The sequence below is a fragment of the Coenobita brevimanus genome, chromosome 101 (genome assembly GCF_032717465.1).
Source record: "Coenobita brevimanus isolate Jiangsu-jjx chromosome 101, ASM3271746v2, whole genome shotgun sequence".
Classification (NCBI taxonomy): Eukaryota; Metazoa; Arthropoda; class Malacostraca; order Decapoda; family Coenobitidae; genus Coenobita; species Coenobita brevimanus.
In genome coordinates this window covers 58,820,428-58,842,337 of record NC_137054.1, presented here as the reverse complement: position 1 = coordinate 58,842,337, position 21,910 = coordinate 58,820,428, and the positions used below count along the sequence as shown (strand labels likewise).

The 21,910-nt window shown below is 41.9% G+C and overlaps 1 protein-coding gene across 1 annotated transcript in view; it reads right to left on the bottom strand.

Moving 5' to 3' along the window:
- Positions 1-21,910, bottom strand: part of LOC145415046 (uncharacterized) — a 1,008,740-nt gene that overhangs the window by 171,274 nt on the left and 815,556 nt on the right. Inside the window, exon 15 of the mRNA XM_080284461.1 lies at positions 20,902-21,003. Within this exon, the coding sequence (XP_080140587.1) occupies positions 20,902-21,003 (102 nt within the window). The remainder of the gene's footprint in view (positions 1-20,901; positions 21,004-21,910) is intronic.

The window sequence follows — 21,910 nt, the reverse complement described above, 5'->3', positions numbered from 1 at the left end:
TGTCAGGAAATACGGAAACCACCATACAGAGTCTAATCCAGTCCAACGAAACAGCCAATGAAGAGATTAAGAATTTGAAGAGGGAAAATGTTGAACTGAGGAGGAAACTTGAAGAGAGTACTAATAAAACGGAGAAGGTGAGTAATGTACTAGAAGAACACAAGGCAAAGTGGGCACACGTAGAAGAAGAACAGAAAGAAGTGGTCAGCTTAAGAGAGATCATCCAGGAAGAAAGGGAAATGAACAAGAAAGAAATGGAAGAAAATGTAGTGAAAATACTGAAGAAAAAAGAGAAAATAGTGAGAGAAACTGTAGAAAGGAACAGATGTGTGGTAGTATTTGGAAACAGGGAAGAGGAAGAAAAGGTTAGGTTCGTAAGACTCGAGAGAGACACGAACATGGTGAGAGGAATATTAGGCAAGATTGACCCGAAGGAGACAAGTGGGTAAAAGAAATTGAGGAAGTAAGGAGGATAGGGCCTTATAAGAAAGGGGAAACAAGACCAATGAGAGTCAAATTTACATCAGAAAGTGTAATAAATGAAATACTTAAAGTGACCTGGAAATTAAGCAGAGGCGGGGATGGAAAATATTATAATAAGAAAAGATCTGAATGAAGAAGAAAGAGAAGTTTTAAAATCATTAAAGGAAGAAGTAAAGGAAAAAAATGATAAGAGGACAGAGGAAGAATGTAATACTTTTTTTTGGAGAGTATTGGATATGAAAGTAAGGAAATGGTATTTAAGGAAACAGAAGTGAAGGAAACTAAGAGGGATGGCTGTGAAAGATCAGAAGTTGAGGAAGTGGTACGGACAGAGAGTAGGAGAGAAGAGGGTATTAAAAACGTCAAAAATAATCTGAAGGTGATATATACTAATGTTGATGGTTTCATATCGACAAGGATCGAAATTAACGATTTCTTGAGAGAACATGAACCTGATGTCATGTGCTTTGTAGAGACCAAATTAAGAGAAGATATTGATGTTCATTTGGGAGATGGTAAATACAAACTGTGGAGAAAAGACAGAAAAGAAAAAAAGGGAGGAGGAGTGATGATAGCAGTGAAGAACAACATAAATGTAGATACTGTGGAAATGGGAGAAGGCAGGGCTGAAGTGATATATATGAAATTAGAAACTGGAGAGAATGTTAAGAGAGATATGGTGGTAGTGTATGTTCCCCCAAAGACGAGAGCATGGAAGGATGACGAATACCATGAGATGTTGTCAGATATGGCTAGCTACTTGCAAAAAATAATTGAGAAAAGCAATAACATAATTTTGGTGGGTGACTTTAATTGTAAAGAGGTGAACTGGGAGGAATGGTACTCGGGAGGCGGCGAGGATTCGTGGGGTACTATGTTATTAAATATAATAATGAATAATGTGATGACGCAGAGGGTCAAAGAAGAGACACGGTTTCGAGGTGAGGACACACCAGCAAGGTTAGATTTACTGGTCACCAAAGAACCCGATGTAATAGAATCATTGGAATATCTCTGTCCTTTGGGAAAAAGTGATCACGTGGTCATTGAGTTCCAGATGTTAATAGGAAACGTCGAGCCAAGAGACGAGCTTCATAGACAGGGAAGATACAACTTTGGCAAAGCAAATTTTACAGGATTGAGAAACTTTTTGAAAATGCGGATTGGAGAAAATTCAGAGAAACAAGAAAGATACAGAGGAAGTGGGATATGTTTCTAGACCGCTATAATTTGGGAGGGGACAAATTTGTACCAAGAGTAAGAGGGAAAGAAAACAGGAAAAAAGGAGTGGTTTAATAGAAGGTGTATGATAGCCAAAAAAGAGAGAGATAAGGCGTGGAACAATTGGAGAAAGAGAGGTAACGACAGAACAAAGGAAGAATATAAAAGAACAAGAAACGAATACACAAGAATACGTAGGGAAGAAGAAAGGAATTTTGAAAAAGGTATAATTGACAAATGCAAGGATGAACCCAAACTGTTTTATAGATTTGTTAATGGCAAACTGAAACAAAAGGAAGGAATCACCAAGCTGAAAGTAGATGGAGAGGTCTTTAAGGATGCGGCAATGCAAGCAGAAATAATGAACAAACGTTTCCAGTCAGTTTTCACTAAAGAAAAGGAGCTTGTGGAAGGGAGGGAGTGATTAGAAATGTTCCGGTGATGAAAGATATAAAAGTGGAGGTGCAGGAAGTGTATAAATTACTGGAAACTCAAGATGTAAGGAAAGCCCCAGGACCTGATGGAATTTCTAATTGGGTACTGAAGGAATCCAGAGAACAACTGGCGGATAAAATTCACAGCTTAATTGTATGCTCACTGGAAGAGGGAAAGTGCCAAAAGAATGGAAGAGGGAAAATGTGGCACCAATTTACAAGGGAGGAAACAGGGAAGAACCCCTGAATTATAGACCAGTGTCTCTAACCAGCATGGTCGCAAAATTGTGTGAGAGAATCCTGAAAGACAGATGGATAAAATATCTGGAAGAGATGAATATTTTGGCTGAATGTCAGTTTGGATTCAGAAGTGGAAGGTCATGTGTTTCAAACTTGTTGAGCTTTTACTCAAGAGCGATTGATGTGGTACAGGAGAGAGATGGTTGGGTGGATTGTGTGTACTTAGACTTAGAGAAGGCCTTTGACAAGGTACCTCATAAGAGACTAATGTGGAAACTAGAATATATAGGAGGACTAAAGGGGAAACTTCTGGAATGGATGAGAGACTTTTTGAGAGACAGACAAATGAGGACAGTAATAAAGGAAAAGATGTCTTGATGGAGGGAAGTAACAAGTGGAGTCCCTCAAGGCTCAGTGTTGGCGCCAGTAATGTTCCTGATTTACGTAAATGATATGGTAGATGGAGTGAACAGTTATGCGAGTCTGTTTGCTGATGATGTAAAGATCTTGAGGAAGATAGAGGTTGAGGAGGATTGTAAAATACTGCAGGAGGATTTGGATAGGATACACAATTGGAGCCGGACGTGGGAAATGAAATTTAATGTAAAGAAATGTAAAATATTGGAAATGGGTAAAAGTAGCAGGAGACCATCACTGAATTATTTTTTGGGTAATGAATTAATCACAAAAAGGAGAGAAGAGAAAGATTTGGGAGTGCTGGTCCAAGATAGTTTGTCACCAGAAAAGCACATTAACAAGATAGTTGGAGAGACTTATAAGCTCTTGACTAACATAAGAGTAGCATTTCATTATATGGATGAGGAAATGATGAAAAAATTGATAGTGGCCATGATCCGCCCCAGGTTAGAATATGCAGCGGTAGTGTGGTCCCCACACAAAAAGAAAGATATAAACAAGATTGAGAGAATACAAAGAACAGCAACCAAGATGGTCCCCAGTCTGACAGACCTGTCATACAGAGAGAGGCTGGAAAAACTGGATTTGCCTTCGTTAGAGGAAAGGAGAAAGAGGGGAGACATGATTGCGGTGTTCAGGACCATGGTGGGAGTAGATAAAATTGACAAAGAAGATCTGTTTGTATGGGATAAGAGAGCAACAAGAGGACATGGAATGAAATTGAAAAAGTCAAGCTGCTTGAAGGATATCAAGAAATATAGCTTTCCTTACAGAAGTATAGACTTATGGAATAGCCTGGACAAAGAGATCGTCCAGTCTAAAAACTTAAACGAGTTTAAAGTTAAATTCGACTTACTGAGAAACAGCGACTGAAACCCACGAGCATAGTACATTCCGTGTATATCACAATTAGGTATATTCTTAAATATTTGGAACGACTTAGACAAAGAGGTGGTGCATGAGAAAAACATTCATGTGTGTAAAGGTAGACTTGATAAATGTGGATATGGAGACAGGACAACACGAGCATTGCTCAATTCCTGTATACTACAAATAGGTAAATACACACACGAGCTTTATAGGCAGGGAAGGTACAACTTTGGGAAAGCAAACTTTACAGGATTGAGAAAATTTTTTGAAAATGCAGATTGGAGAAAATTCAGAGAAACAACAGAGATACAGAGGAAGTGGGATATTTTTCTAGACCTGTATAATTCGGGAGTGGAAAAATTTGTGCCACGAGTAAAGGGGAAAGAAAACAGGAAAAAAGAGTGTATGATACCAAAAAAAGAGAGAGACACGGCATGGAACAATTGGAGAAAGAGAGGTAACAAGAGAACAAAGGAAGAATATAAAAGAACTAGAAATGAATACACAAGAATACACAGAGAAGAAGAAGAAAGGAATTTTGAAAAAGGTATAACAGACAAATGTAAGGACGAACCCAAACTGTTTTGTAGATTTGTCAACAGCAAAATGAAACAAAGGGAAGGAATCACCAAACTGAAAGTAGAAGGAAAGGTCTATAAAGATGTGGCACTGCAAGAAGAAATGATGAACAAACATTTCCTGTCAGTTTTCACTAATGAAAAGGAGTTTGTGGAAGTGGAGGTAGTGACTAGAAAAGTAGTCATAATAGATATAAAAGTGGAAGCACAGGAAGTGCATAAACTACTAGAAACTCAAGATGTAAGGAAAGCCCCAGGACCAGATGGAATCTCTAACTGGGTACTGAAGGAATGCAGAGAACAACTAGCAGATAAGATTCACAGTTTAATTGTGTGTTCTCTGGAAGAGGGGAAAGTGCCTCAAGAATGGGAGATGGCAAATGTGGTACCAATTTATAAGGGAGGAAACAAGGAAGAACCTCTGAATTATAGACCAGTGTCCCTAACCAGCATGGTCACAAAATTGTGTGAAAGAATTCTGAAAGATAGATGGATAAAATATCTGGAAGAGATGAATATTTTGGCTGATAGTCAGTTTGGATTTAGAAGTGGAAGGTCATGTGTTTCCAACTTGTTGAGTTTTTACTCAAGAGTGATTGACGTGCTTCAGGAAAGAGAAGGTTGGATGGATTGTGTGTATTTAGATTTGGAGAAGGCCTTTGACAAGGTACCCTATAAGAGACTAATGTGGAAACTAAAGCATATAGGAGGACTGAAGGGTAACCTCCTAGAATGGATGAGAGACTTTTTGAGAGACAGACAAACGAGGATAATAATAAAGGATAAGATGTCTGGAAGGAGGGAAGTAACAAGTGGAGTCCCACAGGGCTCGGTGTTGGCGCCAGTAATGTTCCTGAGTTACGTAAATGATATGGTAGATGGAGTGAAAAGTTATGTAAGTCTGTTTGCTGATGATGTAAAGATCATGAGGAAGGTAGAGGTTGAGGAGGATTGTAAAATGCTGCAGGAGGATCTGGATAGGACACACGAATGGAGCCGGATGTGGGAAATGAAATTCAATGCAAAGAAATATAAAATATTGGAAATGGGTAAAAGTACCAAGAGGCCATCATTGAATTATTTGATGGGTAATAAACCAATCACAAAAGCGAGAGAAGAGAAAGATTTGGGTGTGCTGGTCCAGGATAGTTTGTCACCTGAAAAACACATTAACAAGACAGTTAGAGAGACATATAAACTCCTGACTAATATAAGAGTGGCTATTCATTATATGGATGAGGAGATGATGAAAAAATTGATAGTGGCCATGGTTCGCCCCAGGTTGGAATAAGCAGCAGTAGTGTGGTCCCTGCACAAAAAGAAAGATATAAACAAGATTGAGAGAATACAAAGAACAGTAACCAAGATGGTCCCTAGTCTGGCAGATCTGTCGTATAGAGAGAGGCTGGAAAAGCTGGATTTGCCCTCCTTAGAAGAAAAGGAGAAAGAGAGGCGACATGATTGCATTGTTCAGGACCATGATAGGAGTAGATAAAATTGACAAAGAAGATCTGTTTTTATGGGATAAGAGAGTAACAAGAGGACACGGGATGAAACTGAGGAAGCCAAGCTGCTTGAAGGATATCAAGAAATATAGTTTTCCTTATAGATGTATAGACCTGTGGAATAACCTGGACAAAGAGATCGTCCAGTCGAAAAACTTAAACGAGTTTAAAGCTAAATTTGACTTATTGAGAAACAGAGACGGGACCCCACGAGCGTAGCTCATTTCCTGTGTATCACAATTAGGTAAATACACACACACACACACACGAGCAGCCGGAGAGAGAGGTCGTCCCAGGCATCGCTCCTAACCTTGAGTAGTTCCAGGAATTTTGTCTGTCCTGTCTCCTAGGGTCTTTCTTTAAATTTAAAATAATGAAAGTTGGTAGACTACCAAAAATGTAAAGATTTGTTGGCAATAGTATACATGAATGTTTGTGGCTTATTCGGTAACAGCTGTTTAGGTACTTTACCGGTACGTTAAAGATGGCCGAAAATGTAAACAAAGAGGGAATGGAATTTCAAGGATTTGATGCTAATACTAATGTCATGGACCTGGTGAAAACATTAATTATGAGGATTAGTGAACTCGAAAAAAAAGTAGAGAATCTAGTGATAAAGGATGTGTCAGGAAATACGGAAACCACCATACAGAGTCTAATCCAGTCCAACGAAACAGCCAATGAAGAGATTAAGAATTTGAAGAGGGAAAATGTTGAACTGAGGAGGAAACTTGAAGAGAGTACTAATAAAACGGAGAAGGTGAGTAATGTACTAGAAGAACACAAGGCAAAGTGGGCACACGTAGAAGAAGAACAGAAAGAAGTGGTCAGCTTAAGAGAGATCATCCAGGAAGAAAGGGAAATGAACAAGAAAGAAATGGAAGAAAATGTAGTGAAAATACTGAAGAAAAAAGAGAAAATAGTGAGAGAAACTGTAGAAAGGAACAGATGTGTGGTAGTATTTGGAAACAGGGAAGAGGAAGAAAAGGTTAGGTTCGTAAGACTCGAGAGAGACACGAACATGGTGAGAGGAATATTAGGCAAGATTGACCCCGAAGGAGACAAGTGGGTAAAAGAAATTGAGGAAGTAAGGAGGATAGGGCCTTATAAGAAAGGGGAAACAAGACCAATGAGAGTCAAATTTACATCAGAAAGTGTAATAAATGAAATACTTAAAGTGACCTGGAAATTAAGCAGAGGCGGGGATGGAAAATATTATAATAAGAAAAGATCTGAATGAAGAAGAAAGAGAAGTTTTAAAATCATTAAAGGAAGAAGTAAAGGAAAAAAATGATAAGAGGACAGAGGAAGAATGTAATACTTTTTTTTGGAGAGTATTGGATATGAAAGTAAGGAAATGGTATTTAAGGAAACAGAAGTGAAGGAAACTAAGAGGGATGGCTGTGAAAGATCAGAAGTTGAGGAAGTGGTACGGACAGAGAGTAGGAGAGAAGAGGGTATTAAAAACGTCAAAAATAATCTGAAGGTGATATATACTAATGTTGATGGTTTCATATCGACAAGGATCGAAATTAACGATTTCTTGAGAGAACATGAACCTGATGTCATGTGGTTTGTAGAGACCAAATTAAGAGAAGATACGGATGTTCATTTGGAAGATGGTAAATACAAACTGTGGAGAAAAGACAGGAAAGAAAAAAAGGGAGGAGGAGTGATAATAGCAGTGAAGAACAACATAAATGTAGATACTGTGGAAATGGGAGAAGGCAGGGATGAAGTGATATATATGAAATTAGAAACTGGAGAGAATGTTAAGTGAGATATGGCGGTAGTGTATGTTCCCCCAAAGACGAGAGCATGGAAGGATGACGAATACCATGAGATGTTCTCAGATATGGCTAGCTATTTGCAAAAAATAATTGAGAAAAGCAATAATATAATTTTGGTGGGTGACTTTAACTGTAAAGAGGTGAACTGGGAGGAATGGTACTCGGGAGGCGGCGAGGATTCGTGCGGTACTATGTTATTAAATATAATAATGAATAATGTGATGACGCAATGGGTCAAAGAAGAGACACGGTTTCGAGGTGAGGACACACCAGCAAGGTTAGATTTACTGTTCACCAAAGAACCCGATGTAATAGAATCATTGAAGTATCTCTGTCCTTTAGGAAAAAGTGATCACATGGTCATTGAGTTCCAGATGTTAATAGGAAACGTCGAGCCAAGAGACAAGCTTCATAGACAGGGAAGATACAACTTTGGCAAAGCAAATTTTACAGGATTGAGAAACTTTTTTGAAAATGCGGATTGGAGAAAATTCAGAGAAACAAGAGAGATACAGAGGAAGTGGGATATCTTTCTAGACCTCTATAATTTGGGAGTGGAAAAATTTGTACCAAGAGTAAGAGGGAAAGAAAACAGGAAAAAGGAGTGGTTTAATAGAAGGTGTATGATAGCAAAAAAAGAGAGAGATAAGGCGTGGAACAATTGGGGAAAGAGAGGTAACAACAGAACAAAGGAAGAATATAAAAGAACAAGAAATGAATACACAAGAATACATAGAGAAGATGAAAGGAATTTTGAAAAAGGTATAATAGACAAATGCAAGGATGAACCCAAACTGTTTTATGGATTTGTTAATGGCAAACTGAAACAAAAGGAAGGAATCACCAAACTGAAAGTAGAAGGAGAGGTCTTTAAGGATGCGGCAATGCAAGCAGAAATAATGAACAAACGTTTCCAGTCAGTTTTCACTAAAGAAAAGGAGCTTGTGGAAGGGGAGGGAGTGATTAGAAATGTTCCGGTGATAAAAGATATAAAAGTGGAGGTACAGGAAGTGTATAAATTACTGGAAACTCAAGATGTAAGGAAAGCCCCAGGACCTGATGGAATTTCCAATTGGGTACTGAAGGAATGCAGAGAACAACTGGCGGATAAAATTCACAGTTTAATCGTATGCTCACTGGAAGAGGGGAAAGTGCCAAAAGAATGGAAGAGGGCAAATGTGGTACCAATTTACAAGGGAGGAAACAGGGAAGAACCCCTGAATTATAGACCAGTGTCTCTAACCAGCATGGTCGCAAAATTGTGTGAGAGAATCCGGAAAGACAGATGGATAAAATATCTGGAAGAGATGAATATTTTGGCTGAATGTCAGTTTGGATTCAGAAGTGGAAGGTCATGTGTTTCTAACTTGTTGAGCTTTTACTCAAGAGTGATTGACGTGGTACAGGAGAGAGATGGTTGGGTGGATTGTCTGTACTTAGACTTAGAGAAGGCCTTTGACAAGGTACCTCATAAGAGACTAATGTGGAAACTAGAATATATAGGAGGACTGAAGGGGAAACTTCTGGAATGGGTGAGAGACTTTTTGAGAGACAGACAAATGAGGACAGTAATAAAGGATAGGATGTCTGGATGGAGGGAAGTAACACGTGGAGTCCCTCAAGGCTCGGTGTTGGCGCCAGTAATGTTCCTGATTTACGTAAATGATATGGTAGATGGAGTGAACAGTTATGCGAGTCTGTTTGCTGATGATGTAAAGATCTTGAGGAAGGTAGAGGTTGAGGAGGATTGTAAAATACTGCAGGAGGATTTGGATAGGATACACAATTGGAGCCGGACTTGGGAAATGAAATTTAATGTAAAGAAATGTAAAATATTGGAAATGGGTAAAAGTACAGGAGGCCATCACTGAATTATTTGTTGGGTAATGAATTAATCACAAAAAGGAGAGAAGAGAAAGATTTGGGAGTGCTGGTCCAAGATAGTTTGTCACCAGAAAAGCACAATAACAAGATAGTTGGAGAGACTTACAAACTCTTGACTAACATAAGAGTAGCATTTCATTATATGGATGAGGAGATGATAAAAAAATTGATAGTGGCAATGATCCGCCCCAGATTAGAATATGCAGCGGTAGTGTGGTCCCCACACAAAAAGAAAGATATAAACAAGATTGAGAGAATACAAAGAACAGCAACCAAGATGGTCCCCAGTCTGACAGACTTGTCATACAGAGAGAGGCTGGAAAAGCTGGATTTGCCTTCCTTAGAGGAAAGGAGAAAGAGAGGAGATATGACTGCAGTGTTCAGGACCATGGTGGGGGTAGATAAAATTGACAAAGAAGATCTGTTTGTATGGGATAAGAGAGCAACAAGAGGACACGGAATGAAATTGAAAAAGTCAAGCTGCTTGAAGGATATCAAGAAATATAGCTTTCCTTACAGAAGTATAGACTTATGGACTAGCCTGAACAAAGAGATCGTCCAGTCTAAAAACTTAAACGAGTTTAAAGCTAAATTTGACTTATTGAGAAACAGCGACGGAAACCCACGAGCATAGTACATTCCGTGTATATCACAATTAGGTATATTAGGTAAATACTTAAATATTTGGAAGGACTTAGACAAAGAGGTGGTGCATGAGAAAAACATTCATATGTGTAAAGGTAGACTTGATAAATGTGGATATGGAGACAGGACAACACGAGCATTGCTCAATTCCTGTATACTACAAATAGGTAAATACACACACACACACACACACACACACACACATGCACGCACACACGCACGTACAGACACACACACACACACACACACACACACACACAAAAAGATGGGTGCCCCGACCTACCACACACTGTACTTGGTAAACAGCACTGGAATCAAAACATTATCATTGTTGCACTGGCATATGCTTTAGCTCCTTCTGTTTACAACCTGATGATACGGACCCCTGAATTGGTGTCCCTACAGCTATTAACTGCAGCAGACTTCAATGTACTATTGCCATCCTCAGAAGTTGCAGATAACTTCGTTTTGTTTTCTGTTTTGCTTTTGAAGTCACCAACATGCTTGCATGCATCTGCCTTGGCCACCTAATGGCGGCTCTCCATGATGCTCAATCTCTGGCAACTACCTTATTTAGTCCCTTATCCTTGAGGTCACACTCAATGACCTTATCCCAGCTTTTTTTCGGTCAACCTCTCGCTACCCTATCCCCAACATTAACACTTCTCACTTTCTGTACCCAATTTTCATCTCCCATCCTATCCACATGGCCAAACCATCTCCATCTACCTCTCCTCATCACAACACTAATACACTCCAGTCCCATCCTACCTCTCAACTCCTCTATCAGAACATCTAGTCCCCCCATACCCCACACTCAGGGATACACTGCACATCCACCTAATCAGTGCCATTGTGTATGTCTGAGCCTGCGATTATCTCACTACTATACAACATTACTCTCCTAACACAAGCCACATACAAAGATCCTTTATCACAGAGGGAAAGCCCTCTCAATGGCAGAAGAGGCAACAGTTCCCTAACTTCTAACCACTCCTCAGTCTAGCCACAGAGCTAGCTTCAGCCCCACCTGCAGCACATAACATGTCTCCCAAATGAAAAAAAAGAAAAACTCTTTCACACACTAAACATACTCACCTGCAGCTTCAATCCTTTCACACCTAACAATCTCCACACTCTCTCCCCGACACACCACACACATGAAATTTGCATTACCTAATGGTCTACCTCTAATACCACTAGATCTCTTATGCACCCACTTATCACAAACACTGCACAAGATGGAATTACTTCCCACGCCCTTATGGCAAATTGCACATGGCCACTCCCCCTCTTCTTTGACAGTACTGCCACCAGCCCTACTCTTAAGCCCTTGAGCCCCATACCACCTCTCCACTTTCTAAATCTTTCCTCTGTCTCCCTTTCATTCTCTGCAGTCAACATCAAAGCATCAGCATGCAACATCTCCCATCGAAGTCCATTTCTGAAGTCACATGAGAGGGCTTCAAGTACAATAATAAACAAGGGGCTCAAGACTGACCCTTGGTGCACACCAACAATCATGGAAAACTCATCATTCAAATCTTCAATCACCTTTACCTGGGTGCGAGCACCCACTTACATGGACATAACCACCCTAACCAGCCACTCCTCCAACCCAAGCTTTCTCATAGCCAACTTTAACACCTCTCTAGGGACTCTGTCTAAGACCTTCTTGAAATTAACAAAAACAAAATACAGTTCCCTTTTCTTTCCTATATATTTTTCCTGAAGCTGTCGAACAATGAATTTGGCATCAGTGGTCCCTTTGCCTTGCATACACCCAAACTGCATCTCATCAATATTCATTCTTTCTCTAATTTTATTTTCTAGAACTCTCTCCATTACCTTCATTATCTGGTCCAATAGCTTCATACCTTTATAATTTCCTCTTTCCTGGGCATCACCCTTACTCCTGTGCATATTTACAATTACACTCTTCAGCTAATCATCTGGGACAACACACTTATATATAATTGCATTTATCCAGTCAGTGACTAACTCCACTCCTATATCTCCTGAGACTTTCAGCACTGCAGCAGTCAACCCAGACACACCAGCTGCCTTCCCCACCTGCATCCTGCCTACTTCTCTGCTCACAGGAGCACCATCAATCAAAGGCCAAGGGCAAACACTAGATTTGCTGGCTCCAATCCTTCCCTGTCCTAGTCAAAATCCTCATTCAACAACTAGTCTTAATGCTCACTCCAGGTATCTTTAATATCCCCACTGTTCACCACTGCCTTTCCCTCATCATTCCTCACACACTGCTCACCTATGATATCCCTTTTTTCCCTCTTCATCTTATTTGCCACCTTAAATATCATATTTTTCCTTTCCACTTTATTTAGGTTAACAAGTAAAAGTCTCTGAGACTCAATTTGCCCTGTAAACCTCTTTTCTAACCCAACAATAGGCAGCCAAGTAATCCACTTTGTTACCACCCTATTTCCATTCCCAGAAAAGCCTTTTTTTCTCCTTAAGTACAGCTTCTACATCCTCATCCCACCACCAAATTACTTTATGTCTTGGGGGCCCCTTGTCCATCCAAACAGTGAATCAGAACTCTCAAGAGGTTGTTCTTGAGAACTCTGTACTGTTCATTAACACTTCTGTCAATGCCTCCCTGTTCAGCCACCACTCTATTCATCTTTCTGTAGAAGACATCCCTTACTGATTGCTTTTTTAACCTCCATATTTTCCACCTAGATGCATAGGTCTTCTTTTACATCACCTGCTCCTTAAGTACCACATCACATATCAATAACTTGCGCTGCTGCACACACTCCTTGATCCCTATAACTTTAACATTCCTCATCAACCTCCTATCAGCCCTTCTGACCAGGAAATAGTTTATCTGGCTGCTATTTCCCTCAGACTCATTTGCAATCAACCTACTCTCTCTATTCCTAAAACTTCTGTTGCACACAATCATGTTCATTGCCTTCCCAAACTCGAGTGTCCTTTCCCCTTCCTCATTTCTTGTACCATATGCAAATCCCCCATGTACTCCTTCATATCCTTGAGCTGCTTCACTTACACGTCCATTTACTTTCCCTCTCAAAACTACATTCTCATCATCCCCCATACCACTTGCTACAAGTATTAGGTCATCCCGAAATCTATCCTCCTCTATTTCATCCAAGCCTACCTGTGGAGCATACGCCAATATAAATGCAAACATAATCTCACTGAACAAAATTTTCACTACTATTATCCATTCACTGGCTCACATAATACTGATGACACATTCTGCCCATTTCTCCTTAACCAACACACTCACACCACCATATCCATCTATTCCTACCCTGCCAAAACAACTTGTACCATCCATCCCTTTCAGCAATCATTCTTGCTGATCCTCCCCAATACCTGACTTCTACACACATCCCACATCCACCCACCTCCTACTGAATGCCACAACTACTTCCCCCATTCTACTCCTCAAACTTCCCACATTCCATGACACTCCTCTGATCCCCTTGGGTGATTTAGTTTCCTCAGACTTGCTTTGAATTTCTTTCTTGTCCTAACTGGTTATTAAATAATGGGGAGAGACATAACACAGGCCCCACCTACCCGCACAGTCCCAGGTCCAGGCATGGGATTTGGGACCGATAAACCACCAGCCATGACCAGTGGTGGCAGTGACCTCAGGGCACCCTGCTGGGACAGCTACAGGGACACCCTCTAAGTGCACACTGGCACTGTAACTGTCCCGCCATTATACACCCAATGACAGGGCAGCCTCCTGGGATGCTACTCCCAGGTTCTGGCCCATCTCTACTGGATGGAAGTGGCTGCCTGGGAACTGCAATGCCCTGTACCCTCTAGCACAGGTTTTGAACACCATCCCATCCTGACACCAGAATCAATACTGGCAGAGCCCTCGTCACATCTTCCCACAATATGTCCACCACTAAGAAGCAGGGACAAAGTTTTCTGGCCGCATGCCCTTGCTGGCGTCAACCCCTGTGACGCAGTGAGGTACATTGTGTGATATGTAAAGCACATATGGTCTACAGCCGTTCTATTTTATCAAGGCAGTTTGGGTCAGGCTCTCTGGGACCTCACTCTGTTAGCTCTGTTGCCACATCGTCGCCACACACGTGCACTCTCTCTCTCTCTCTCTCTCTCTCATATTATATATTAACTACTACTAATTGTATTTTCTTAATTTTTTCACTTGTTTTCGACTTTTTTTCCACACCACCCCTGAGGTAAAAGTCTACAGGTGCGTTTTTTTTTTTTTTAAATAGCTTCCATGGCGGGAGACTGACCGAGTATGACCCACTCACGCAGGGCTGTCCCTCGTGTCACCACCTGACAATGTCTCAAAGGCAACGCTGACAAGTCTTATGAGATTTATACTATACTACAGCTTTTTTATTGAATTACATCTATACAGAGTGTTTAAAATTCATTTATAAGTAGTTACTAGCTTAAAATAGGAGAGTGAGAGAGAGAGAGAGAGAGAGGTGAACACAAATAATTACACGTGTGTCGGCGGTGATGTGACAACAGAGATAACAGTGTGAGGTCCCAGAGCGTCCCACCCAAACTGCCTTCATAAAACAGAACGACTATAGTGCATGAGACAGTTAGAGGAAAGTGTTTGAGAAAGTATACTGGTCTACTCTCCTTCTTATTGTTGCACTGAAGAGGTCAGCAAAGGGGGATGGTCAGATATTCTAGTAGCTCGTGAAATGGGAGCTCCAGCTCTCCCTATCACTGGCATTCCCATTCCCCTTGGGAGTGTCACCCTGATCGGCTAGTGCTACACTTATGCTTGTCAATCTCAGTGCCATCCTTCAGCTTCAGCACAAGGCCTTGCTGGTTATTTTCTGTCCTGTCTCCACCTTTATTGTATATTTGATTTTCCCTTTCTTTCAAAAGCTCCAAAATCCTTTTTCAACATGTTGGCAAGTTACGTTGAAGGCTTATACAGCACCACCTCTGTCATGATGACTCTGCCTTCCAAAGATTTCTGCCTTGAAAATATATCCACCATAAATAAACAAATGAACGAGAAGATGACACGACAATATTTTGGTCCGGAGAACCTACAAACAAAGCAAATTAAAACCACAATTGTCAGAAGCAGTAGTAGTTGTTCCCTAGGAAGTCTAGCTGAGCAGCACTGAGTCCCTAAGGAAAGCCATGGCCGAGACCGGGCTTTTCCACAGAGCTCTCAAGGAGAGTATGTTGTGTTGTTGGCGCAGGTGATTGTGTGCAATGCAGTCTTCCATAATGTGCTTAATAGTATGGGGTGCTGTGTTACATTTTGGACAGACATCAGCGACCGAGTCATCCAGCCTCTTCTGGTAACTTATGAGGGCTGGATGATGCCCACATCTCAGCCTGGCCAAGTGGACCCTGTCCTCACAAGGGAGATAGGATTCAGAAGGTTGGATATCAGGAGGCCATGCATGCAACTGGGTGTTGTCTTTAAGTGACTGAATGGAGTGGCGAGTGATCTGAGTATTGATATGCTTCTGGAAGCTGGTCTGAGGTGGGCAACGGGGAGAGATGACAGTACAGTAATCACTCTAATATCCGGACGCCCAATAACCGAACATCCCCACTACCTGGACCTTATCGTCCTGGGATCCAACATTCCCAAAATGGTCCGAAAACCCAAAAAAATAAAAAAATAAAAGATTTTTTCCCGTCCGTAATTTGAACTTGCCGCGCCCGCCGCGGGAGAGCATTGTTTTGGTGTGTCATTCCTCCGACGTCCGATAGAGCGCTGCTGCATCCTCCCCACTTCCCGCCTGTCTCTCACCAAGACTGGACCTACGCTCTTTGCAATGGCTGCCCACGTGCTCGCTTTTGTGGTGGTGCCCTACCTGCTGCTCTCGGGCCTCCTCTTAGTGTGTGTGATGATGGCCCCGCCACCTCAGAAAAGGAAGAGAGTGGTGTTGACTCTGGAAAAGAAGAGGGAGATATTGGAGAAAGTTGATGCGGGGTGATCTTCTTCCCGCATTCTCCGTGAGTATAACCTGGCCCGGTCGACTCTGTTCGATATCAAACGTTCCCGAGACAAACTCATGCAGTACATGGCTGACTTCTCATTGAGAAGCAAACGCAACGTGGAAAGGAAGGTTATGTTTACCCCCAAGTTTGCAGAAATTGACCGATCCACGTTGATTTGGTACTGACAGCAACGTGCAGCTGGTGTGATGGTACATGGAACGGAGCTGAAGGCTGCTGCTGAGAAGTTCGCAAGGCTTCACGACGCCCTAGACTTCAAGGCATCCGAGGGTTGGCTCTTCGCGTTCAAGTTGCGACATGGCCTTACTAACCGTAAAGCACATGGCAAAGCATTGGACGCTACCGAGGATGGAGTTGACGAGTTTCGGCACAAGGTGAAAGGCTTGATCGACAGGGAGGGCCTAACTCTCGGTCAAGTCTACAATGCTGACGAAACTGGCCTATTCTATCGCTTGCTGCCAACGAACACTCTAGCCGAGGAGACGGAGAAGCGTGTACCTGGCCGCAAGCTTTCCAAGGAACGGATATCTGCTTTGTATTGTGCCAGTGCTAACGGCATGCACCGGCTTAAGCCCGTTGTTGTTGGCCTTGCAAAGCAGCCTCGGTGCCTTCGTGGGGTGATGGATGTCCTTCCTGTCGTCTGGTACCATTCTTTGAAAGCATGGTTCACAGCTGTGATTTTCAAAGACTGGTTTCACCGTCGCTTCGTCAAAGAGGTCATCCATTACCAGACGAAGACACTGGGAATCCCTCATGACCAGGTAAAGGCTCTCCTTCTGCTCGACAATGCACCTGCCCACCCGTGCGACAAGGACTTGGTTGCTGAGAATGGCCGTATTAGGTGCATGTTTCTGCCACCTAATACGACTGCTCTCATTCAACTCATGGACCAAGGAGTGATCGTGGCAACAAAGCGCCTATACCGTCGGAAGTTCCTGGACGGCGTGATGGTTGTTCTCGAGGACGAGGACGAGCGTAGGGAAGGACGGGACACACGAGGCAAGCGGACTTTGGAAAACCTTCGCCGCTACAACATCAAGTCTGCGCTGTACAACTGGGCTAGTGCATGGAAGGAAGTCCCTGTGAAAACTCTTGAAAATGGTTGGTCTCGTCTGCTTCTCGGAACGGATGTGGAGTACGATTTTCTAGGGTTTGACGTGGATGACTTCCATGCATGGCTACGTACGCACGGCGATGTTGTTGATGTGGACGATGTTCGTGAGTGGTTGGACGACGACGAGGGCAATCCTGGGTATCAGACGTTGTCTGATATCGAGATCGCGTCTTCAGTTGCTGGTGTCAGTACCGAACTTGAAGATTCCGACGACGAAGGCGACGATGATGCGGACTCCTCTCAGCAGGACACTACTCCAGCCATCCCCGAGCTGAGCGCACTCCAGGAACATCTAGAGTTCGTCCTAGACCACCTGGAACACCCGGACTGCGACAGGGAGATGGGGCCCTTGGGACTCGTGGAGGAAGTGCGTGCTTTCAGGCAGCGCATCATCAATCGTCAGAATCGTCGGTTCTTGCGTCAGTCAACGATTGACAGTTTTTTCAGGCCCGTGACCCCTGCTGTGCCCAGCCCTGGCTCCATTCCGTTTGCCTCCCCAAGACAGGCCCTCATGCTCCGAGCCACAGCGCAGCTCATCAGCCACGGTGGAGTCACCGCTCGACGTGAGTTTGCGGCTTTCCTCAGAGTCCTCTGCAGTGGGTACGCCATCACCACGACCCAGCAATGCACCCCTTGGTCGCCTGCCAGTGATACTCTCGGACTCTGACAGTGAATAAACAGCAAGAACTTCTCCACTAGACCACACGGGAATTTTGAGTGTTGTGCAGTGAAAAAAACGGTGTGTTGTGTTAAGGTTTTCGAGTTGAGAGAAAAGACTCAGTGGAACTAAATTTAACGTAAACAGACTTCTTTGTTTTGGCTTTGGAAATTTGGAAAAAAAGGGGAAAAGTTAATGTGCAACACTAAGTTACAATGGAGCATTATTTGGACAAAAGTGAACACTGTGAAGAGAACGGACTTCTGTGCGTTATTGACTACGTTCAGTGCAAGACTTCAGGAAGAGTGTACTGCAAGTGCTTCAGGAAATCGTTCTTACTGGCAGAGTCCGAGAGGAGGTGGTTATTCATCGAGATGGCCAGGGACTTGCTGTCAGTAGCCAGAATGTTTCATACTGTACTTTTTTCCATACTATACTTACCAGAATGTTTCATACTGTACTTTTTTCCATACTATACTTACCTCATGCATGTGCAGTAGGAATGTGTTTTTCTGAGTTAGGCTAGGTTAGGGTCCATAAGTACCAGAATGTTTATTAATGTATGAACATACTTCTAAACCCTCATTTTATGTTTCTTTTGCATTTATTTCAGTCATTTATGTGCCTTATTGGTGTGATTTGGGTCTTAAATAGGTGCTATGCATGTCCAGAGGGAGTTGTATAGGTGTTTCTCTGAGTTAGGGTCCATAAGTACAAGTCCATAAGCTGGGGCCCAATATCCGGACAAAACCAATAACCGGACCTACCAATGGCTCTATTACGTCGGATATTGGAGTGATTACTGTACTGTATTTGTATATGATATCATGTGCTGGGTGTTGTTTTGATGTTCCTTGGTGTGGGTGGATGTGCTGCCATGTAGTGTAGTGGATGTTGTGGGTTTGTGGAGGCTACAGCGAGAATTTGGGTGCCTCTCATGTCTACATGATCCTTGACTTTGAGGACTTTGGTTTCTTGATGTATGTGGTCTGTGGGTGTAGAAGCTGTGCAGCCTGTGAATATTTTTAGGGCCTTATTCTTTATGGTCAGTAGAGTGTTGTAGTGTGTTTTAGTGAGGTTAGGATACCAAGCAGGGCTTGCATAATTCATCACTGAACATATATTGTTTGCATACTGTGGTGGTGGTTTCTTTGTTGTGTCCAAATGTTGTATGGGCAAGTGACCTCAAGGCACTGAGTCTTGGTGTTATTTTATTTTCAATGTCTGTGATGTGTTGTTTAAATGATATACAGTATTGAATGTTACACCATGGATTTTGGGTGTGTGTGTGTATGGTAGGGGAGTGTTGTTTATGGTGAGATGTGGAATGTGACTGTGTTCTGCTGTCCACTTTGTGAGAAGGGTCACTGTAGATTTGGCAGGGGCTATTTTGAGTCTGTTTGTAGTTAACCATTCATGTAGTATGTTGAGGTAAGGTTGGAGGATGTGTGCAGCTGTAATTGCATTTTGGTGTGTGCATGTAAGTGTTATGTCATCTGCATTGGAAGCTATGTGTATCTGTGGTGTGTGGGGTGTGGGTATGTTATGCATGTATAAGTTAAAGAGTGTAGGGGACAAAACAGATCCTTGGGGGATGCCATTTGTGAAGTTTCTGATGTTCGAAGACTGACTAGCAAATGTTACATGTACACATATGCCTGCTAAGTAGTTTGCCAGCCATCTTTTTGCATTATTGTGCATGTCTGTGTTGAATATTTTGTTTGTAAGGCTGTGGTGGGGGATGGCATCAAAGGCTTTGCTAATGTCTAGTGTGACTAGGAGTGTTCTGTGTGGTGGCCTGGGTGAATTCATGCCATCAAAAACTCTCTGTGTAAGGTCTGTAAGAAGTGTGTTTGTGGAGTGCAGTGGCCTAAAACCATGTTGTGATGGGGCTAGGGAGGTGTGAGGTGTAACTAGTTGTAGTACCAGTCGTTCAGTGACTTTAGAGGGGGTACAGAGGAGTGTGATGGGGCAGTGTGAGGAAAGTAACGTGGGGTCTTTGTTGGGTTTGGGGATAGTGATGATAATGCCATGCTCCAGATGTTGGATATTATGTTCTGTGAGTAGCTGTAGTTTGATATGCTTGTATGCCTTGTGGTCCAAGGTGTTTAAGGTGAATGTTGCTATGTTGTCTGGTCCACAGGCAGATGAGTGCTTAAGGTTGCTAATGATGTGCTTCGTCTGGTTGTAAGTGAAAGGTGCAAAGTCTGGGTCTGTGGAGAATTGTCTCTTACATCAGATGATACATCAACTGTCACGATGGGAGTTTAGATGGCTGACATGAAAAGTGACTGATGAGAGTGTTTGCTCGTCGTTTGTTTGAAGGTATGGTGTCTGTTGTTATGATGGCAGTGTGTGATTGTGTAGTGTTACTGTTGGAAAGCGTGATGCTGTTTAGTATTTTGTACAGTTTGCTGGTATTTGTTTTGTGCTCAAGTGTTTGGAGATAATTATTTCAGTTTAGTGTTTGCTGTTCTGATATTTTATTGTTTATCTGGGTGTTGAGTTCTTGTATTTGTAGTACGCTGTCTTGTGTATGGGGTGTTGGGGAGTGTCGTGGTTTGTCCTGTTGTTTGAAGTATGATATTCGGGTCTTTTCTTTGATTAGACTTGGTTCTTATTTTCTTCAATGAACAAATTTCTTATTTTCTTCAATGAACAAATTCTTGGTGCTGCGTTTAGTCTGTATATGACTGATAATGTATCTACAGGGTCCTATTGCACACAATATGATGATCTATACTGAATAGTATACACAACAATATATTCTGTCTTTTAAAAATAGGCTGTGAAGATAAGCAGTCAGTGTGTGTTCTCCTTACAGTGCAGTTTACTGTGGACACTAGTATGTGATCAGTTATTGTTCACCGATAGCAAGACGTCCATTATCACACTTAAATTACTTGTGTTTCATGCAAAAAATAATCAACACTTACTGGTAAATAAGGTAAGCTTTTACAAATTACTAGAATCAAAATATTCAAAAGCTCTAACTGGCACAGCAGATGACCAGTCGTACTTCTCATACAATACTGTTCTCAATAAAGCAACTGGATACAAAGAATCACCTTGTCATTGTAGGCAGTGGGAATGTTTGGGGTGACATGAGCTGCGATGCCACCACAAACACTGCCTATAGTGGTAGGTGGGCGGGGCGGGGGGATGGGTACCTGTGAAAGGTTAGTGGTGAGGGTGAGTGAGGCCTGTGAAGGAGTGGGGGAAGGGCATCCAGACAGGCGTAATTACTTTCTACTCAAGACTGGAGGTATTAATTTTCATTATAAATATTTGTTTAACAATGCTACAGTTATTTCTGCAAAAGACTGCCCTTACTTAACTCCTTCAATCCAAGTATGTGTTTCTTTTTTTATTCTTGCTATTGACAAAGGTAATTATCTGGCTTAGGAGAGACTTTTTAAACTGAGGTGGTTTGATAATGCATTCACTAACCCCATTACAACCAGGGGGCTCCCCAAAACTGAGCAAATTGGTTTGGCAGCGACAAGTATAAGATATAACATGTCACTGGACTGAAGGGGTTAAAGCACAACCTGCAGAGCTCCTCTTAAAGCTGTGTGTGCTGAGCCAAGTGAATAGTTGTGCTTACAATTAATGTGAAAGAGTTTCATAAGAAAATAATACTCAACATTATTAAATACAGTCGTGCTCTCTGTGCTTCATCAAGGCAGATAAAAATATGAAATTCATTTATACAGAGACAACACAGTGAAGTTTTCATGTGTCAGTGTGATTTCAATAACAACAGTTCAATCATGCAAAACGTCTCCATATTTTATCCTGCGTAAAGCACTGTATATACAACATATAACTGAAAAAAAAAAAAAAAATTATATCATCTACAAGAGCTGAGTGGCTGAATCCACTGCAATACACTAATGCATACAGAATGACTTGAATGAAGAGAAAAGAATAATTGCTTACCCAACGTACTACTGTACTGATGTTTCCTAATTTCTGAAAAGCTATCATAAAACAAAATATAATTTTTCTTTGCATACGGCAGAAAAACTTTATTATCTATGGCACCATAGGATATTAGCTTAGCAAATAATTACT